This window comes from Belonocnema kinseyi, chromosome 1 (assembly GCF_010883055.1).
Source record: "Belonocnema kinseyi isolate 2016_QV_RU_SX_M_011 chromosome 1, B_treatae_v1, whole genome shotgun sequence".
Lineage (NCBI taxonomy): Eukaryota > Metazoa > Arthropoda > Insecta > Hymenoptera > Cynipidae > Belonocnema > Belonocnema kinseyi.
Genome location: NC_046657.1, coordinates 16,942,781 through 16,961,642, shown reverse-complemented (window position 1 = coordinate 16,961,642; position 18,862 = coordinate 16,942,781). Strand labels below are relative to the sequence as shown.

The 18,862-nt window shown below is 24.5% G+C and overlaps 2 protein-coding genes across 5 annotated transcripts in view; one reads left to right on the top strand and one right to left on the bottom strand.

Moving 5' to 3' along the window:
* LOC117169109 (general odorant-binding protein 71) overlaps positions 1 to 611 on the bottom strand; it is a 7,575-nt gene extending 6,964 nt beyond the window's left edge. For 2 of the 3 annotated variants that reach the window (XM_033355272.1, XM_033355265.1), the window contains exon 1: positions 393 to 454. In XM_033355272.1, the coding sequence (XP_033211163.1) occupies positions 393 to 452 (60 nt within the window). In that variant the 5' untranslated portion in view covers positions 453 to 454. Of the gene's footprint in view, positions 1 to 392; positions 455 to 496 lie in introns of those variants that run through there. The other variant, XM_033355282.1, reaches the window with a different exon arrangement.
* A 1,463-nt stretch (positions 612 to 2,074) lies between these two features.
* LOC117169102 lies at positions 2,075 to 16,962 on the top strand. Of its 2 annotated transcripts, none has more exons than XM_033355242.1 (4): positions 2,075 to 2,134; positions 10,028 to 10,771; positions 13,136 to 13,302; positions 16,690 to 16,962. In XM_033355242.1, the coding sequence occupies exons 1-4, from the start codon at positions 2,117 to 2,119 to the stop codon at positions 16,865 to 16,867; spliced, it is 1,107 nt and encodes a 368-aa protein (XP_033211133.1). In that variant the 5' UTR covers positions 2,075 to 2,116; the 3' UTR covers positions 16,868 to 16,962. The 2 variants fall into 2 exon arrangements, with proteins under 2 accessions (XP_033211133.1, XP_033211143.1); XM_033355252.1 differs by having other exon boundaries at positions 2,077 to 2,134; positions 10,172 to 10,771.
* The last annotated feature ends 1,900 nt before the right edge of the window (positions 16,963 to 18,862 follow it).

Below are 18,862 nucleotides of genomic sequence, written 5' to 3'. Positions count from 1 at the left end.
TATTTTATTTACAAAAAAAGTTCTTAGGTTCAAAAAAACATTCAGTGAACCGAAAAAGTGAGGTCGGTAATATAGGTATTTAGCTGTGTCACATGTCCTTAACCAAAAAGAATTAAATAGAAATAAAAAATATGAGAGTAGTTTTTTCAGTAAAATATTTAGGTAAATATCTAAAATTACAACCAAATATTTCATCAAAAATATCTTTTATTGAAATTTGGGCAGATTTTGAATTTTGAACTTGGAAACTTTATAATGGCATTAATGGAATTAATTCCCTTTCGAAAATTAACTCTAAATAAATTTCCAGACAATCAATTTTTCTGTTTATTTTGGAAAACTCTTTGAAAACTGTTACTAATTTTGAAAATAACTGTAAATAAAATAATTACCGAGCACTCTCCGAATAATAAAATAGTAGAAAGAAGAAACAATAACAAGATCACTCGCATTTTGCAACTCTATTTTACATAATAGAGAGCAAAAGTGAACTTACCTGATATTTATAAGCGTCTTCTCTCGATAATAATTAGGTTTAATTTTTGATTGACAATAAAATTGCATGCCCTCATTATTTTTCGAATTACCGGATTCTTAAACCGGAAGGAGATATGCTTCGTTTCTAGTATTTCCGCATGTCACCCTTCTTGACATCTGTCAAAAGAAACTTTGCATAAAGCTCTAGATTTTATTTGTGAAAAGAACAAAACATTTTAATTTTTAAACATCTTTAGTATTAAATTGAAAAATTGACAATATTTTATTTTGCATTATTTAAATTTGCATATTTTCAAAATCTTCCTACCTTACCTACGATGTTGCAAAAAATATCGGAAAAGTAGGAATCAGCTAAGTATTACTGACTTAGGGCATGTAACACTTATCGGATTCCTACCTTACCGACATTTTTGTAGATCCTATCAATTCTTGAATTCTGCACAAAATGAGATATCGAGATGAAAAATTGGAAAAATAAGGAAAAGGGTCTAAGGGACGTTTATGCACTAATAAATTTTTACAGTCACCAAAAAAATAATTTTTGGAATTTTGTTTGCATCTGTGCAAATATATTAGTACACAAACGCTTCTTGGTTTCTTTTTTTCCAAAACTATGAACTCGATATATCTCATTTCATGTTGAATTGTAATGATCCAGAAAAAAGGTCGGTAAGGTAGGAGTCGGATAAGTGTCACATGCCCTGAAGGTCATCTAATACTTAACTGATTCCTATTTTACCGATATTTTTTGCAGCAGCGCAGATAAGGTAGAAAGATTTTCAAAATATGCAAATTTTAATAACGCGAAATAAGATACTGTCAAAATGATTTTCATTTTTCAAAAAATTTCATTTTTCAAAAAAAATAATAAAGGGAATTGTAAAAAAATTAAAAGCATTTCTGCAATTTTCAAGCTTTAAAGTTTCGAATTCTGAATCGTCTCAATGTTTAGATTTTGAAATGAGTGAGGATTCAATTTTTTTTATTAAGTTATACCTTGGAATTTACAAAACCTACAAATAAAAAAAACGTCAAAATATAGAAACCTCTTTAAAAATTTGTAAATAATTAATAGTATTATTAATATGAATTTCAAATATTTTGTTGCAGAATCAAAAGTGCTACGTTTTAAATTAATATTTTTGGTTGAAAATTTACCTTCTTCATTTGAAAAATCAACATTTTGATTCAAAATTGTTATTTTTTGTTTGAAAAAAAAATTTTTTACAAAATAAATGAACGAACTTAAAACCTCGTAATTTATTAATATTAATTTAGGATGACGCTTTGAATTCTATCTCTTTAATTTTCCTAATTATTCTAAATACTTTTCGAATTTAACCGTATGAATTTATGATTGTTTCTTTAAAATCGTTTATTTAAAAAAGCATCCTTGCGTGCGAGACAACCGCAATCAAATAAAATTTATAAAAAGTTTCTTATGCAACTTTTTCCACTCTATTCATCGTATTGTTAATGTGTCACTTATTTCACAGATCTTAAAAGACTTTAAGGAAAAAATTGAGAGACTCAGAGAGGGGAGAGAGAGTTTGCTCAAGGAGGCATATCGAATCAATCGGAACCGTAGTTTGAATATTCCCTTCCGATTGAAAACATCATGTACTTCACATATTTTGTGAGTAGTGGCTTTTTAATTTGTTTAAAAATTGTGATTTTTTTTTTTAATTTCATTGATCTTAATGCGTCGAAATGAAAATATTGTGCATTTCTTTTAAGTGTTAATAAAAGTGAAAATATTCCTCGTCACAAATTGAATGGTTTTGAGAAAGAACTCTCAGAAATAATTCTCAAGTAATTTATACAGATTCAAAATATTATTTTAGAATTAAAAAATATTTTTCAATTAATCCCCTTAATTCGGCAGTTTTATAATTTGAAAATTCTGGGGGAACAAACAGTTTATAGTATTACTGAATTTGAAAATTGCCTAATAATAAAATTCCAGACAGAAAATTGCCGAATTATGAAATAACCGAAATCGAAAATTCCCTAATAATAAAATTCCAGGCAGAAAATTGACGAATTATGAAATATCCGAACTCGAAAATTCCCGACTTTAGATAATTAAATTTTTTTATCAATAATATTATTCATTTATTAAAAATATAATAATGAAATGTTTTCACAACAAATACATTATGTTTAATGTTTAAAGTTTCTAAAATTATTATTTGAATTTAAAATAACAATAATTAAAAATAATTTTGATCCAAAAATATACTTTTTCAAATTATTGAAATTTTAAATTAAAATAATACTTTTAGATACTTTAAACCTCAAAAATATATACTTTCATTATCAAATTATTTGATTATTGTATTTTTAATAAATAAATTTTTTCAATTTGTTAAAATGTTTAAATTCTTGAATATTATTTTTCGGATATTTTATATTTGGGCAATTTTCTGTCAATAATTTTATTATTCGAGAATTTTCCAATTCGGTAATATTATAAGCTGTAGAGAATTTTACATTTCGGTAATATTTCAAGCTGTTCTGGAATTTTTTAATTCCAGAATTTTATTATTCGGCAAGGGACGACTGAAAAACCCCGAAAAATGAATTTCCCAACACTCAAAAATTCCTGAATCGGAAAATTCTAAAATAATAAAAATTTCTCAAATAATAAAATTCTCGAATAGGAAAATCCTCGAATAACAAAATTTCCGAATTATAAAATACCCGAATAATAAAATTTCCCAATATTACAATTCTCGAATTTAAACAATTACAGTTTTTTATAATATTTCAAATCAAATATTTTTGCGAAAAAAATACTTTTAATGTTTAAAGTTTCTAAAATTATCGTTTAAATTCAAAATTAAAATAATTAAAAAATATATATTTCTGAATTATATTTTTTCCCAATCATTGTTATTTTAAATTTAAATGATAATTTTAATCATTAAAAATAATTTTTTAATACAAATATTTGATTATTGTAATTTTAGTAAATAAATAATAGTTATACAAAGTTTTATTTGTTTAAATTTGGTAATATAAATTGTAAGGAATTCTCCAAATCGGGAATTTTATTATTCGGGAATTAGTTTATTTGGTAAATTTCCAATTCAGGAATCTTATAGTGTTGGGAATTTTATTTGTTGGGAATTTGCATTCGTCCCTTCGGGAATTTTACAATTTGGGAAATTTATTATTCGGAAATTTTATTATTGTGGTATTTTCCTAATCAGGATTTTTATTATTCGGGAATTTTATTATTTGAGAATTTTCCCATTCGGAAATTTTACAGTGTCGGGAATTTCATTTTTCGGGATTTTTCAGTTGTCCCTTCCGAAATTTTACAACAATTCGGGAAATTTATTTTTCGGAAATGTTATTATTCGGGTATTTTCCTATTCAAGAATGTTATTATTCGGGTATTTTCCTATTCAAGAATGTCATTATTCTGGTATTTTCCTATTCAAGAATGTTATTATTCGGGTATTTTTCTATTCAAGAATGTTATTATTCGGGTATTTTGTTATTCTGGAATTTGATTATTCGGGAATTTTATTCTTTAGGGATTTCATTATTCGGGAATTTTATTATTCGAGAATTTTGCAGTGTGGGGAATTTTACTTTTTGATATTTTTCAATCGTTTCTTCAGGAATTTTCCAATTCGGGAAATTTATTGTTCAGAAATTTTATTAATCTGATATTTTATTATTTGGGGATCTTACTGTCGGGAATTTCATTATTAGGAAATTTTTTCTATTGGAAATTTTCCAAATCGTGAATTTTGCAATGTCGGGAATTTTATTTTTCGAGGTTTATCAGGCGCCCCTTCGGGAATTTTTCATTTCGGGGAATTTCTTATTCGGAATTGTTATTTTTGGGGTATTTTCCTATTCAGGAATTTTATTGAGCGGAAATTTTAATATTCGGGAATTTTATTATTTGAGAATTTTCCTAATCGGCAATTTTACAGAGTCGGGAATTTTATTTTTCGGGATTTTTCATTCGTCCCTTAGGGAATTTTACAATTCGGGGAATTTATTATAAAGAAATTTTATTAATCTGGTATTTTCCTATTCAAGAATTTTATTATTTGGGAATTTTATTATTTAGGGATTTTATTATTCGGCAATTTTACTATTCAAGAATTTAGCAGTGTCGGGAATCTTATTTTTCGATATTCTTCAGTCGTTTCTTCGGGAATTTTCCAATTCGGGAAATTTATTGTTCAGAAATTTTATTCATCTGGTATTTTATTATTTGGGGATTTTACTGTGTCAGGAATTTTATTATTCGGAAATTTTATTAATGGTAAATTTCCCAAATCGTGAATTTTACCATGTCGGGAATTTTATTTTTCGGGATTTTTCATTCGTCCCTTCGGGAATTATCCGATTCGGGAAATTTCTTATTCGGAAATTTTATTATTGTCGTATTTTCCTATTCAGGAATTTTATTAAGCGGAAATTTTGTATTCGGGAATTTCATTATTTGAGAATTTTCCTAATCGGGAATTTTATTTTTCGGGATTTCTAATTCGTTCCTTCGAAAATTTTACAATTCGGGGAATTTATTATTCAGAAATTTGATTAATCTTGTATTTTCCTATTCAAGAATTTTAATATTCGGAAATTTTATTATTTAGGGATTTTATTATTCGGCAATTTTACTATTCAAGAATTTAGCAGTGTTGGGAATTTTATTTTTCAATATTTTTCAGTCGTTCCTTCGGTAATTTTCCAACTCGAGAAATTTATTGTTTAGAAATTTTATTATTCGTGGATTTTACTGTGTCGGGAGTCTTATTATTCGGAAATTTTATTAATTGGAAATTTCCCAATTCGGGAATTTGACAATGTCGGGAATTTTATTTTTCGGGGTTTATCAGGCTTCTGTTCGGGAATTTTCCAATTCGGGAAATTTCTTATTCGGACATTTTATTATTGTGGTATTTTCCTATTCAGGAATTTTATTTTTCGAGATTTTTTAGTCGTCCCTTCCGGAATTTTACAATTCGGGCAATTTAATGTTAAGAAAATTTATTAATATGGTATTCTGTTATTTGGAAATTTTACTGTGTCGGAAATTTTACTATTCGAAAATTGTCTTAATAGGGAATTTTTCAATTCGTGAATTTTACTATGTCGGGAATTTTATTTTTCGGGATTTTTCAGGCGTCCCTTCGGGAATTTTTTAATACAAAAAATTTATTTTTCGGAATTTTTCAGTCGTCCCCTCCTGAATTTTACAATTCGGGAAATTTATTCTTCGTGAGTCTTATCATTCGGGAATTTTACAATTTGCTAATATAATAAACTGTTCAGGAATTTTATTATTCGGGAATTTTCCAATTAAAAAAATGTATTATACGGTAATTTTACAGTGTCGGGTTATTTTATTTTTCGGGAATTTTATTTTTCGAGATTTTTGAGTAGTCCCAAATTCGCAATCCATCGTAATCGTTATTAATAGATAAACAAATTTAAATAAAAATGGTCTACAACTGTAAAATAAGATTCCCAACTCGAATTTTCCCCCTCGATTATTTCCCGGTTAAGAGACACCCAGGAATACTTCCGGGCTTATTTCAACGTGGCAAATTGGAAATAAGAAAGAAGTGATGAAGAACCAAGTTTTTTTTTTATTACTTTTACACTTCTTCGCGGTCTAGTGGATTTTATCATTACAAATTCTACACGCAAATACTGGTTTCAGGATACAAAGTGGTTTGATTTTTAAGGAACTCCAGTAGAAAGCCACTATTGATTATTTTGCAATTTTTTTTTTTTTTGCCAAGGCTGATAGTATTGCATCCTCGATAATGGTTTTTATTTGGCGTGGTCATTCGTGTGAATCAAATTCTATCCTACATAACTACCGAGTCTAATTCTCTAAAGGGAGTGCAGTGTCAGTGAAAGTCGTTAAAGTTGATTCATCTTCTTGGACCAATATTCTGATGAAAATTTCGAATTTGGAGAGACTTCCAAACTTACAAAAAATAGCTAAGATGCGTCCCGGAAATATTTTTGAAAAAAGACCCAAAAATCGTGTTTGCGTAGAGTAGACTAACTTGCCCTATTGAATTTTAGAGCAAAATGTTTAACGGCAAATTTAAAATTTAAAAAATCTGAGTAAGTTAAAATAAAAACCTATCTCTAATAGGCGCCCAGTTATGGTTCTCAAAAAAATCTAGATTTATTCCAAGATTTATGACTATAAAAAGCACATTTTTTCCATTTTCAGCCTAAAAGTTTCTTAAAAATGGTTGTTTTTTCATTAATTGCATAATCACGTAATAAAATTTGTTTACATATTCTTTCATTATCAACAATTAACAATAATTTTTTCCGTTACGATTAATTTATCAATTTTTGACTCTTATTACAGAAAATAATACAAGGATGTAAAATTAATTCCTTCAATACGATTTTGATTCAATATTGAATAAACAATGTAAAACTGTTAATTTATTATTTTTCCTTGATTCACTTTCGACAACAAATATTATTTTCAATTCTGAACTGTGAAAAAGTCGGTGAATTTATTTTTTAATATTAGAAAAATTTGATCAATTTGAATGCTAAACTATAATTTTTATGTGCCATAAAAACTTTAAATTATAGAATTTTAGAAGCTTCGACTTCAGTCAATTAAAATTTTTCAATTTCAAATTACCAAATTTGAATTGCTTTAAATGGAAAAAAAATTACATTCAAAAGTTTTCAATAAAATGTAAATTATTCAATTCTAAACGCTTTTAATCAGCAATTATACTATTTGATTCTTTTAGAATTTTAAATGATCTAGTTTTCAAAATTTTTCTGAAATTTTGCAATTTTTAGAGCTTCTCATTTAAAATTTATCAATTTAATGTTAAATCTTGAAAATTAAAAAGTTTTTATACTTAGCAATTTAAAATTATATAAATTTGAAATTTCAGAATTGAAAATTCTGTAATTTTTGTGCTTTACATTACAAATTTCTTAAATTTGAGAGATTGTTAATAGAAAAATTGCCATCTGATTACCAAAGTCATCTAAATTTAAGAATTTTTATTTATACACAGTGAATATTGAAGAAGGTTCATTTGTAACTTATTAAAATGGTAGACCTTTGAACTATAAATCATTAAAATTGAAAAAATTTGTATTTGGATAATTTACAATCAAAGATATATATAAAGTTTCATGATTTAAAATGGCAATTTCTGCAACTTTGATGTTTTACATTCGACATTTGTATAATTTAAAAATATTTAATTGAAAACTTGATTTTTGGTTTCCAAAATTACCAAAATTCAAGAATTTCAGTAGTAGCTCTTCAAATTTGTAGAACTTAATTGTTAATCTTTAAAATTAAAAGGTTTTTAATTGTAAAAATTTCCGATGAAATATTTAGTAATTTTGAAAAAATTTCCAGTTGAGAAAAGTTCAAATTTTTTTCAAAGTTTCGTAAGTTAATTTTTTGTAGTTTCGATGCTTTACATTCGAATTTCTTCTATTTGGAAGATTTATAATTAAAACCTTACATTTGATTTCAAAAATCATCCAAATTTAAGAAGTTTTTTTTATACGTCTTTGAAAATTAAAATTAAAGAATTATAAATTTCAAATCATGAATATCGAAGGATTATAAAGTGCAAATAATAAAAATGGAAAACGTTTCAATTGTAACTCTTTAAAATTGTAGAAGTTTGAATTGTAAATTGTTAAAATAGAAGAATGTTTAATCTTGACAATTCACGATTCAAAATCTTGTAATTTTTTAAAATATTGTAATGAAATATTTTGTAATTTTGATAATTTACTTTCGAGGTTTCTTCTTTTTGGAAGATTTATAATTCAAAACTTGACTTTTAATTTAAAAAATCATCCAAATAAAAAAAAATTTATTTCCATACATCTTTAAAATTCAAGAGTTTTCAACTCTAACTCTTAAAAATTGAAGAATTTTTTATTGCAAATCGTGAAAATTGAAGAATTATAAATTGCAAATAATGAAAATCAAATAATTTTAATTTCGGACTTATTAAGGTGGTAGAGCTTTGAACAGAAAAATATTTCAAATTGAAGAAAATCTTTTTGAATAATTTAAAATTAAACATATTTTAAGTTTCACGATTTAAAATGGCAATTTCTCCAACTTTGATACTTTACATTCGAAATTTTTTAAAAGTAGAAACTATATAATTGTAAATTTGATTTTTGGTCAAAATTCAAGAATTTAAATTTTAACAATTTCCAATAAAAAATTTAGTAATTTTGAATCTTTAGATGGGAAATTTCTTCGATTTTGAAGAGTTAGAATTGGAAACTTGACTTTTAATTTCAAAAATCATCCAAATTTAAGAATGTTTATTTTTCTATACATCATTAAAATTTAAAATCAAAGAATTATAAGTTGCAAATAATGAAAATTAAATAATTTTTTAATTTTGATTATTTACAATTGAGAATGAATTCAATTCAATCGGTAATAAATTTTCTGTAATTTCGATGCTTTACATTCGAAATTCTTCTATTTAGAAGATTTATAATTTAAACCTTACTTTTAATTTAAAAAATCATCAAAACTCAAGAATTTTTATTTTTATATGTCTTTAAAAATTAAGATTAAAGAATTATAAAGTTCAAATCATAAAAATGGAAGAATTTTAAAGTTAAAATAATGGAAATGAAAGACTTTTCAATTGTATATCTTCAAAATTGTGGAACTTACAATTGTAAATTGTTAAAATGGAAGAATGTTTAATTTTTATAATTCACGATTCAAAACCTTGTAATTGTTTTTAATGTTGTCATGAAATATTCTGTAATTTTGATGATTTACACTCGAAATTTCTTGTATTTGTAAGATTTATAATTTAAAACTTAACTTTAAATTAAAAAAAAAATCAAAATTTAAACATTTTTTATTTTCATACATCTTTAAAATTCAAGACTTTCCAATTGTAACTTTTGAAAATTGCAGAACTTTGAATTGTAAATTATTATTAAAATGGAAGAATTCTTAATTTTCATAAACTATACGATTAAAAATATTGCAAATTAAAAAAAAATGTTATGAAATATTCTGCAATTTTTATGCTTTACAATCGAAATTTCTTCAATTTGAAAGATATAGAATTGAAAACTTGACTTTTGATCTTCAAAATCATCCAAACTTAATCATTTTCATTAATAAATTTTTTAACTTGAAAGGTTTTTTATTGTAAATCTTGAAAATTAAACTATTTTAAAAAACATTTAAAACTCCATCGCTTTAAATTATACATATTAAAAATCTTCACGATAGACTTATTTCATAAAGATATTTTAAAATTTATTATTTTAAACTATAAACATTTAAAACTAAAAAATTTGTCCAAAATGTCTTTTAAGAAAATATTTTGTAGCTATTAAATCGCAAATTAAATTATTAATTTTTTTCTTTGCTTTTAATTCCTGTTTATTGAAATTTAAATTGAAGCATATATTTCATTTTATTTTTTTTCAATTCGCTATTTTTTCTCGGTTAAAATAATTTTTCTCTAAATATATTACTTTTCAGCTTTTTGTTTGGATTTTATGGATTTTTCCAATCAAATCACAAATCCATCTAAAGCATATCAACTTCTACGAACCAATTCCAGAAAATGGACTCTTACCTCCTTCGGTTATGAAACCATATAAGCCTCTTTTCCTTTCTCATCAGGATTCCCAACGTCATAGTCCCTGGGTGAACAATTCACGAACTCAAATTCAGAAAAAAACTCCTCAAAAACAACAATTTGTTCTTTATTATCCACCTCCGAAACCAGCGCATAATCCATACGCCAAGCGATTGGTCAATATTAAAATAAAACATTCTGCGATAAAAAACAAAAATAATAACTATACCAAGAATAAAAATTACAATAAAATTATTCCTGAGGAACCTGAAGTTCTTCAATATCAGCAGAAATTGCCGTTGGACAATTTGGAAACTGGAAAGGAGAGAGCAAAAGTTCAAAATGGACAAATTGGAAAAGGTGGAAAAAATGGGTTCAATAATCAAATTCGAAATCGAGAGCTAAAAAAAAATATTTATGGAAATGCGGATTCCTATCCACCTGTGCCAAATAGTTTTATGGAACCTCCAGGATTTGCGAGTAGTGATTATCGACTTTATCAAAAAGCTGAAGGAAATCCTGTTGGATGGAATGAAAAACAACATTATAAGAATCATAAAATGGAAGGAGAGGATGATATGGTTAAGAATTTTGATGATAGAGCTCCTTATGTTAGGGATCATGCCCCGGAAAATGAAAGTGAGGTAGAAAATGTGTAAATATATTTAAATTTAGTTGATAATATACGTTCAATATCATATAAGAACATTATTGCACAACTGTAAGCCTCACATGACTCTTGTGTGCCGCTATAAATGGTATAGAAGCTTATTGCGTATCTATAAATGCCATGGAACTCTACTGCGCATCTATAGCATACATAGAACTCTACTGCGCAGGCAAACGAGCCATAGATTCGTACTACGCAGTCATATACAAAATGCTGCGCATTAGATCGCTGTGGTACTAATGGCTGCGCAATAGCAGGGTGAGAGCAAAAATCCATTTTCAAAAATTCCCTACAATTTTTCCTGACCCATTTTTTATTTTATTTTACCATTATTATCTGAAGATTAGAATTTTAATCTTGTAACATTTTAACATTGAATGTTTTTCAAACACAATAAAAAATTTGCTTATTTACTTAAGCCAAAAAGATAACTTTTCTCATACAAAATTAATTTAATTTTCAAATCAAAAGGTCGAATTTAAAAAAAATAGTTTTAACCAAGTGATGGAATTTTCAACCAAGAATAATAATTTTCTACAAAAAAGGACGAATTTTTATACAGACCACCAGCATTTAACTAAAATACCTCACTTTTCAACTAAAATGCATAGATTTTCCACACAAAATTTACATCTGTAGTAAAAAAATTTAAACAAAGAGATGAATCTAAACTAAAGTGATGATTTGCAAAGAAAGATTTTTTCCAAAAAATCATTTAATTTTAAACTAAAGAGATAAATTTTTAACTAAAATAATGAATCTTCAAAATAATAAATGAATTTTTAACAAAGCAGTTAAACCTTTAACATTAAAAAAAAATTAAAGGACAACCAAAAACAGTTGTATTTTCAACCAAATGATTAAATTTTAAACATAAAGATAAATGATTAACAAAAAATATAATATGTAGTTAATATTTCAACAACAACAAAATAAATTTTTAACCATACAATTGGATTTTCAAAAAAAAAAAAGAAAAATTAAATTTTTAGCGACATTGTTTCATTTTTAACTTGCAAAGATTTGATTTCAAGCGAATGTTTGAATTTCAACTAAAATGATAAATTTTGCAAACAAATGGAATATTTAAATTAAAAGACTAATTTTCAACCAAGAAGATACATTTTCTGTACAAAAAAAATCGAATTTTCTACAAAACAATTCGATTCTCATTTAGAAAAACTTATTTTTAACAAAATAGTTAAATTTTCAACCAAAGAAATAAACCTTCAATCAAAAAAATTAATTTTCAACACAGTGTTGAATCTTCAATTAGAAAAAATCAATTTTCAGCCCCAAATTGAATAGTAAAATTTACCGTTCAAAAATTTATTTTAAAAAATCTTCAACAAAAAGGAAATGTTTTATAAAATTTTTAGAACCTTAACCAAGTAATTTAATTTTAAGCAAAAAAAGAATTAATTTGCAAAGAATAATGTAATTGTCAATATTTTTTTAAAAATTTAACAAATATCAATTTAATTTAACCAAAAATGACGAATTTTTAAACGAAATAGTTGATTCCTCAATCAAAGAAGATTAATTTTTAACCAAAAAATCTGAAATTTTTACCAAATGAAATTAATTTTCAAACTGAAAAGACAAGTTTTTAAATAACAATTTGCCACGTAATAAGATTTCAGTCAAATTTCAAAACAGAAAGGGTGACTTTTTAACAAAATAAAATAAAATTTTTAACTAAAAATATAATATTCAGGCCGAAATTAAAAAAAATGAAGTAGGAATACAAGGTAAAGGTATTAGTTCAAAATTCCCTAAATTTTCTTCGATTACTTTTTCCCCGACAAGAATCTTAATCTTGTAACATTTTCAGCATTGCATTTTTTTACGGAATGAAACAATTAAAATTTGTATTTCCTTGACAGTTATTTAAAAGTTCTCTTACAGAAATTCCCTGAACTTTAAAATTTTTTTCTTTTTAATTTCTGAGATTTACCTGGCCCAATTGAATTCCCTGAATTTTTAGATTTTCCCTGACCAGGCAGTCGACTTCAGTTTCAGTATTTGATTGCGAGGAGGGTTTACGCCTATTTTTGCGCAGAAGAGTTCTACGCAACTTTATGATGCGCACAAAAGTTCTACGCAATTTCATGATGCGCAGAAGATTTCTATCAAACGTATGGCTGCGCAATAGAGTTTCATGATGTATATAACTGCGTGCTAGATTTCTGTGCTACTTAATTGTTAAAAAAATTAAATACCCGATTTAAAAACTGCCGATTCAACCTAAAATCTTGAAAAAGTCCTACTTGTCAAACTTTCCTTTCTTGCCGAAATTATCATAATTCTTTTTTCTTTTTTTTTAAATATTGTACAGGAATTGGAGGACTCCTCAGAGCTAGACGGGAGTCAAGAAGAAAATCAGCCCCCGCCAAAAAAATCCAATCCTTCAGAAATTTCTCCAGACGGAGATCGGGTTCAATTTCAAATTCATGGTCATGCTGGTCCCATGACTTACGTTTTTGGATTCGACACTGGCGATGGGTAAATTTTTAATCAGATGAATTTTAAATAAAAAATTAATTTTTAACAGAAGAATTTAACTTTAAAATAAGTAGTTTTATTTTCAACTGAAAAGATAAATTTTTCAATAAAGTGATGAATAGGTAACTGAAATACTGAAATTTTTAACAAAAGAGATGAATGATCGAACAAGAAGATTAATTTTGTACCAAAAAAGACGATTTTTCAAAAAAAGACATAAATTTTCAACGAAATAGTTGAATTTTAAACTAAAAAATACCAATTTTCAAACAAATAGTGGAATTTTGAACTAGAAGGATCAATTTTTAAGCATAAATAGAATAGTTACATTTTTAGTTTCAAAAAAAACTATAATTTTAAACCAAAAAGATGAATTTTGAAACAAGATTAATTTTCAAACAAGATGATTAATTCTCTTCCAAAAATACCACTTTTTAATCAAATACATCAATTTTAAACGAAGTAGTTGAATTTCCAATTAAAAAAGAAAAATTGTCAACCAAATAATTAAAATTTCGAACAAAAAATATCAATTTCGCACAAAAAATGGAATAGTTAAATTTTCAGTTAAAATAAATAAATTTTTTACAAAACTGATGAATTTTTAACTAAAATCATCTTAAACCAAAGAGATTAATTTCTACAAAAAAGACGAATTTCCAACCAAAAAGATACATTCTTAAATAAAATGATGAATATTTAACTGGAATACTTACATTGTCAACCAAAACGATAAATTTTCAAACAAGAAGATTAATTTTCGAAAAAAAAGATTTTTTAACAAAATACATAAATTTAATAGAATACAAACAATTATAAAAAATAGTCACAAAAATTATTTTCTGAGAAATTAATTGAAGCTTCAACAAAGTAACTGAATTTTTAATTTAAAAGGCTAAATAAAAAAAAAATTGATTTAAAAAAAAAATAATTTAAATAAAATATTTTAATTTTTAACAAAATTGTTGAATTTTAAATTTACAAAGATGATTTTTTAACTGAATTTTTAACTGAATAGTCGTATTAAAAAAAATTAAAGGACAACCAAAATAAAGTTGCATTTTCAACCAAATATTATTAAATTTTCAATCAAAAATTAAATTTTCAACAAACAGATAAATTCTTAACAAAAAATATAATATGCAGTTTATATTTTAACAATAAAAAAGCGAATTTTCAATTAAACAGTGACATTTTCAAACAAAATAATTACATTTTTCACAAAATAGTTGGATTTCTAACCAGATAGTTCAATTTTAAACCTACAAACATGTGTTTTAAACCAAATTGTTGAATTTTCAACTAAAATAATGAATTTTGAAAACAAATTGAATAGTCGAATTTTCCATTTAAAAAGTCCATTTTCAACCTAAAAACTAATTCTTAACTAAAAAGACGAATTTTCAACCATGAAAATTAATTGTCTGCACAAAAGATGATTTTTCAACAAAATATCTCAATTTTTAAATAAAAAATGTTAAATTTAAACCAAAAATGGATACTTTGTTTTTTGAGTAAATCAGATTCTACAAAACAATTGAATTTACAGTTTAAGAAATCATTTTTCAACAAAATGGTTTAATTTTCAACCAAAGAAATAAATTTTTAACTAAAAAAAGAAATAAATAGTCAACAAAAAATTTAATGTAAAATTTCCTGTTAATAAAAACTAATATTCAACCAACGAGATAAATTTTTAAGTAAAATGATGGAATATCAAACTGGAAAAATTAGTTACATTTTCAGTTGAAAAAAATTCAAACAAAAGAAAACTATTTTTCTTAAATAGTTACAAAAATTATTTTCTTGGCAAAACAATTGAATTTTTTGTCCAAAAAAAAACGAATTTTAAAAAAAGACTTTAATTTTCAACAAAACCATTATTTCAACTAAATAATTCAATTTTTAACAAAATTGTTGAATTTTCAGTCTAGAAAGATGAATTTTTAACAAAATAGTCGTATTAAAAAAAAAGATTAAACGAAAACCAGAAATCAGTTGAATTTCAAACAAAAGAAAAATATTTTTTTTAAGTAGTTACAAAAATGATTTTCTTGGCGAAACAATTGAATTTTTTGGCAAAAAAAAAAACGAATTTAAAAAAATACTTCAATTTTCAACAAAACTATTATTTCAACAAAATAATTGAATTTTTAACAAAATTGTTGAATTTTCAGTCTATAAAGATGAATTTTTAACAAAATAGTCGTATTAGAAAAAAAAGATTAAACGAAAACCAAAAATCAGTTGAATTTTCAATTTAAAAAATAGAATTTTCAACAAAAACGTAAATTCTTAACGAAAAATATAATATGTACTTAATACTTCAACAACAAAAATGCGAATTTTCAAATAAACAGTTACATTATTAAAGAAAATAATTAAATTTTTAAGGAAATAGTTGAATTTTTAACCATATAGTTAAATTTTAACACTATTAAGATATATTTTCAACCAAAATGGTTGAATCTTCAACTAAAATAATGAATTTTGAAAATAAATGGAATAGTCAAATTTTGAGACAAAACAGCTCATGTTAAATCTGAAAAATTAATTCTTAACTAAAAATACGAATTTTCAAACTTGAAAATTAATTTTATGCAAAAAAGATGAATTTTCAACAAAATACCTCAATTTTCAAATAAAAAATGTCAATTTTCAACCGAAAATTTCAACCAAAAAGACGAATTTTCCATAAAAACAGTTGAATTTACAATTAAATTATCAACTAAAAAGATAAATTGTCACTAAAAAATTGAATGTTGAAAAAGTTAGTTAAATTTTCAGTTGATAAAAAAATATTTATCCAAAATAAAGCTAACTTTTTTTAAATAGTTACAAAAATGATTTTCTTATCAAAAAAATTGATTTTTTGTAAAAAAAAAAATGAATTTCAACAAAATACTTTAATTCAAGAAGAAAATGGAGAAGTTATTTTTTCAGTTAATCAGCTTTTAATAGACAAAATTCAACCAAAAAGACGAATTTTCTAAAAAAAAGACAGTTAAATTTACAGTTAAAAAAATACATTTTTAATCAAAGAAATAAACCTTCAATCAAAAAAAAAAAAAAACTGGTAACAAATTAGTTCAACTTTTACTTAGATAGTTGAAGTTTCAATCCGAAAAACTCAAATTTTTAACCACATATTGAACAGTTCAATTTCCCCTTAAAAATTAATTTTTCTCAAAGTAGTTAAACTTTCAAGTTACATTTTCAGTTGAAATGTTGGTATTTAAATAGTTACATTTTCAAATGATGTGATGATTTTTCAATAAAAATTTTATATTGCAATTTAGGAAAAAAATTTAGCACCCTCGCCTTTTGAAAATTAACAATAAAATTAGAAATTAATATTAAACAGGTAATTTTTATTATATTTTTCAGAGAAAATAGACAGTACCGTCTGGAGGAACGGCTGAAGAACGGCACAGTAAAGGGTCAATATGGTTATTACGATGCAAGGGGCAAATTAAGAGCAATTCAATATACTGCAGGGCCTTTGGAAGGTTACGAAGAAAAACATCACGAATCGATTTTACCTTCATCCATTTCTTCGAGCTAGTTAGGGAATCGTACTTAAATTACATAACATGTATGTAATTTTTGCAAAATTTTCCCTTTAGAGATTATCTTTTAGTTATGAGTTTTATTATTTATTTGAAAATTGACCAATGCAACTATTTCGCTGAAATTTCGTGTATTTTCTTGAAAAGTTGTGTTATTGTTAGCAAATTAATCTTTTTGGTTTAAAATATAGCTGTGCCAGTTGCAGATTTACCATTTTAGTTAAAAATTTATCAGTTTGGTTAAAAATTAATTTTTTTAAACTGATTATAACATATCTATTTCATTTTTGTTTGAAAATTCATCTTTTTCGTTGGAAATTTAAATATTCCAGTTAGACATTCATTATTTTACTTAAAAATTTACATTTTTGTTGAAAATTACACTATTTTAGTTAAAAATTCTGCTTTTTGGTTTAAAATTAAAAATTGAACTTTTAAGATCTAAATTCAACGATCACGTTGAAAATTCATCTATTTTATTGAAAAATAGTATTTTTTTATAGAAAATTTACCTTTTTTTTTGAAAAAGTACCTTTTTCGTTGAGAATTAAAGTATTCCAATTTAAGATTCGTCATTTTATTTGAAAAATTGAGCTTTCTGATCGAAAATAAAAATAATTTGAAGACATTAAAAATCTTTTGATAAAAATGTATGCATTTCGTTTAAAATTTATCTACTACAATTAAAGATTCAGCATTTTAATTTAAAATTCATCACTTTGGTTGTAAATGATTATTTTCACTGAAAATTTAACTATCCTATTTTTTGTTGAAAACTGATATATTTTAGTTCAAACTTCAATGTATTTGGTTGAAAATTTAACAATTCAACGATTTCGTTGAAAATTAATGTTTTTTTTTAAAGTGTTTTTTTTTTTTGGTAGAAATTTAATATTTTGATTTGAGAATCAACCTTTTTGGATGGAAATTTAAATATTCCAGTTAGACATTCATTATTTTACTTAAAAATTTACATTTTTGTTGAAAATTACACTATTTTAGTTAAAAATTCTGCTTTTTGGTTTAAAATTAAAAATTGAACTTTTAAGATCTAAATTGAACGATCACGTTGAAAATTCATCTATTTTATTGAAAAATAGTATTTTTTTTATAGAAAATTTACCTTCTTTTTTGAAAAAGTACCTTTTTCGTTGAGAATTAAAGTATTCCAGTTTAAGATTCATCATTTTATTTGCAAATTCAATGTGTTTGGTTGAAAATTTAACAAATCACCGATTTCGTTGAAAATTCATGTACTTTGTTGAAAAATTGTGTTTTTGGTACAAAATTAATCTTTTTGGTTTAAAATACAACTATGCCAGTTGCAGGTTTAACATTTTAGTTAAAAATTTATCAGTTTGGTTAAAAATTAATTTTTTTAAAACTGATAACACATCTATTTCATTTTTGGTTGAAAATTCATCTTTTTCGATGGAAATTTAAATATTCCAGTCAGACATTTTATTTAAAAATTTACCTTAGTGTTGAAAATTTCACTCTTTTATTGAAAATTACATCCTTTTGGTTGAAAATTCATGTATTTTGTTAAAAAAAATAGTATTTTTTAAATAGAAAATTTATTTTCTTTTTTGAAAATTGACCTTTCTAGTTGAAAAAAATGCATGCATTTTCTTTAAAATTTATCTACTACAATTAAAGATTCATCATTCTAATTCAAAATTCATCACTTTATTTGCGAATGTTTTCTGCGTAAAATTGATTATTTTCACTGAAATATTAACTATTCTATTTTTTGTAGAAAACTTTTGTATTTTAGTTCAAAATTAAATGTATTTGGTTGAAAATCGAACAATTCAACGATTTCGTTGACAATTCATGTATATATAATGCATATAATCGTATCATGTATTTTGCATGTAAAAATCACGGTAAAGTGTATTCGTGGGTGTTATATACCCCAGCGTATTTAGTCATGTATTATTTAACCCCTATTGAATATTTTGTCACAATAAAATTATCCGATATAGTTT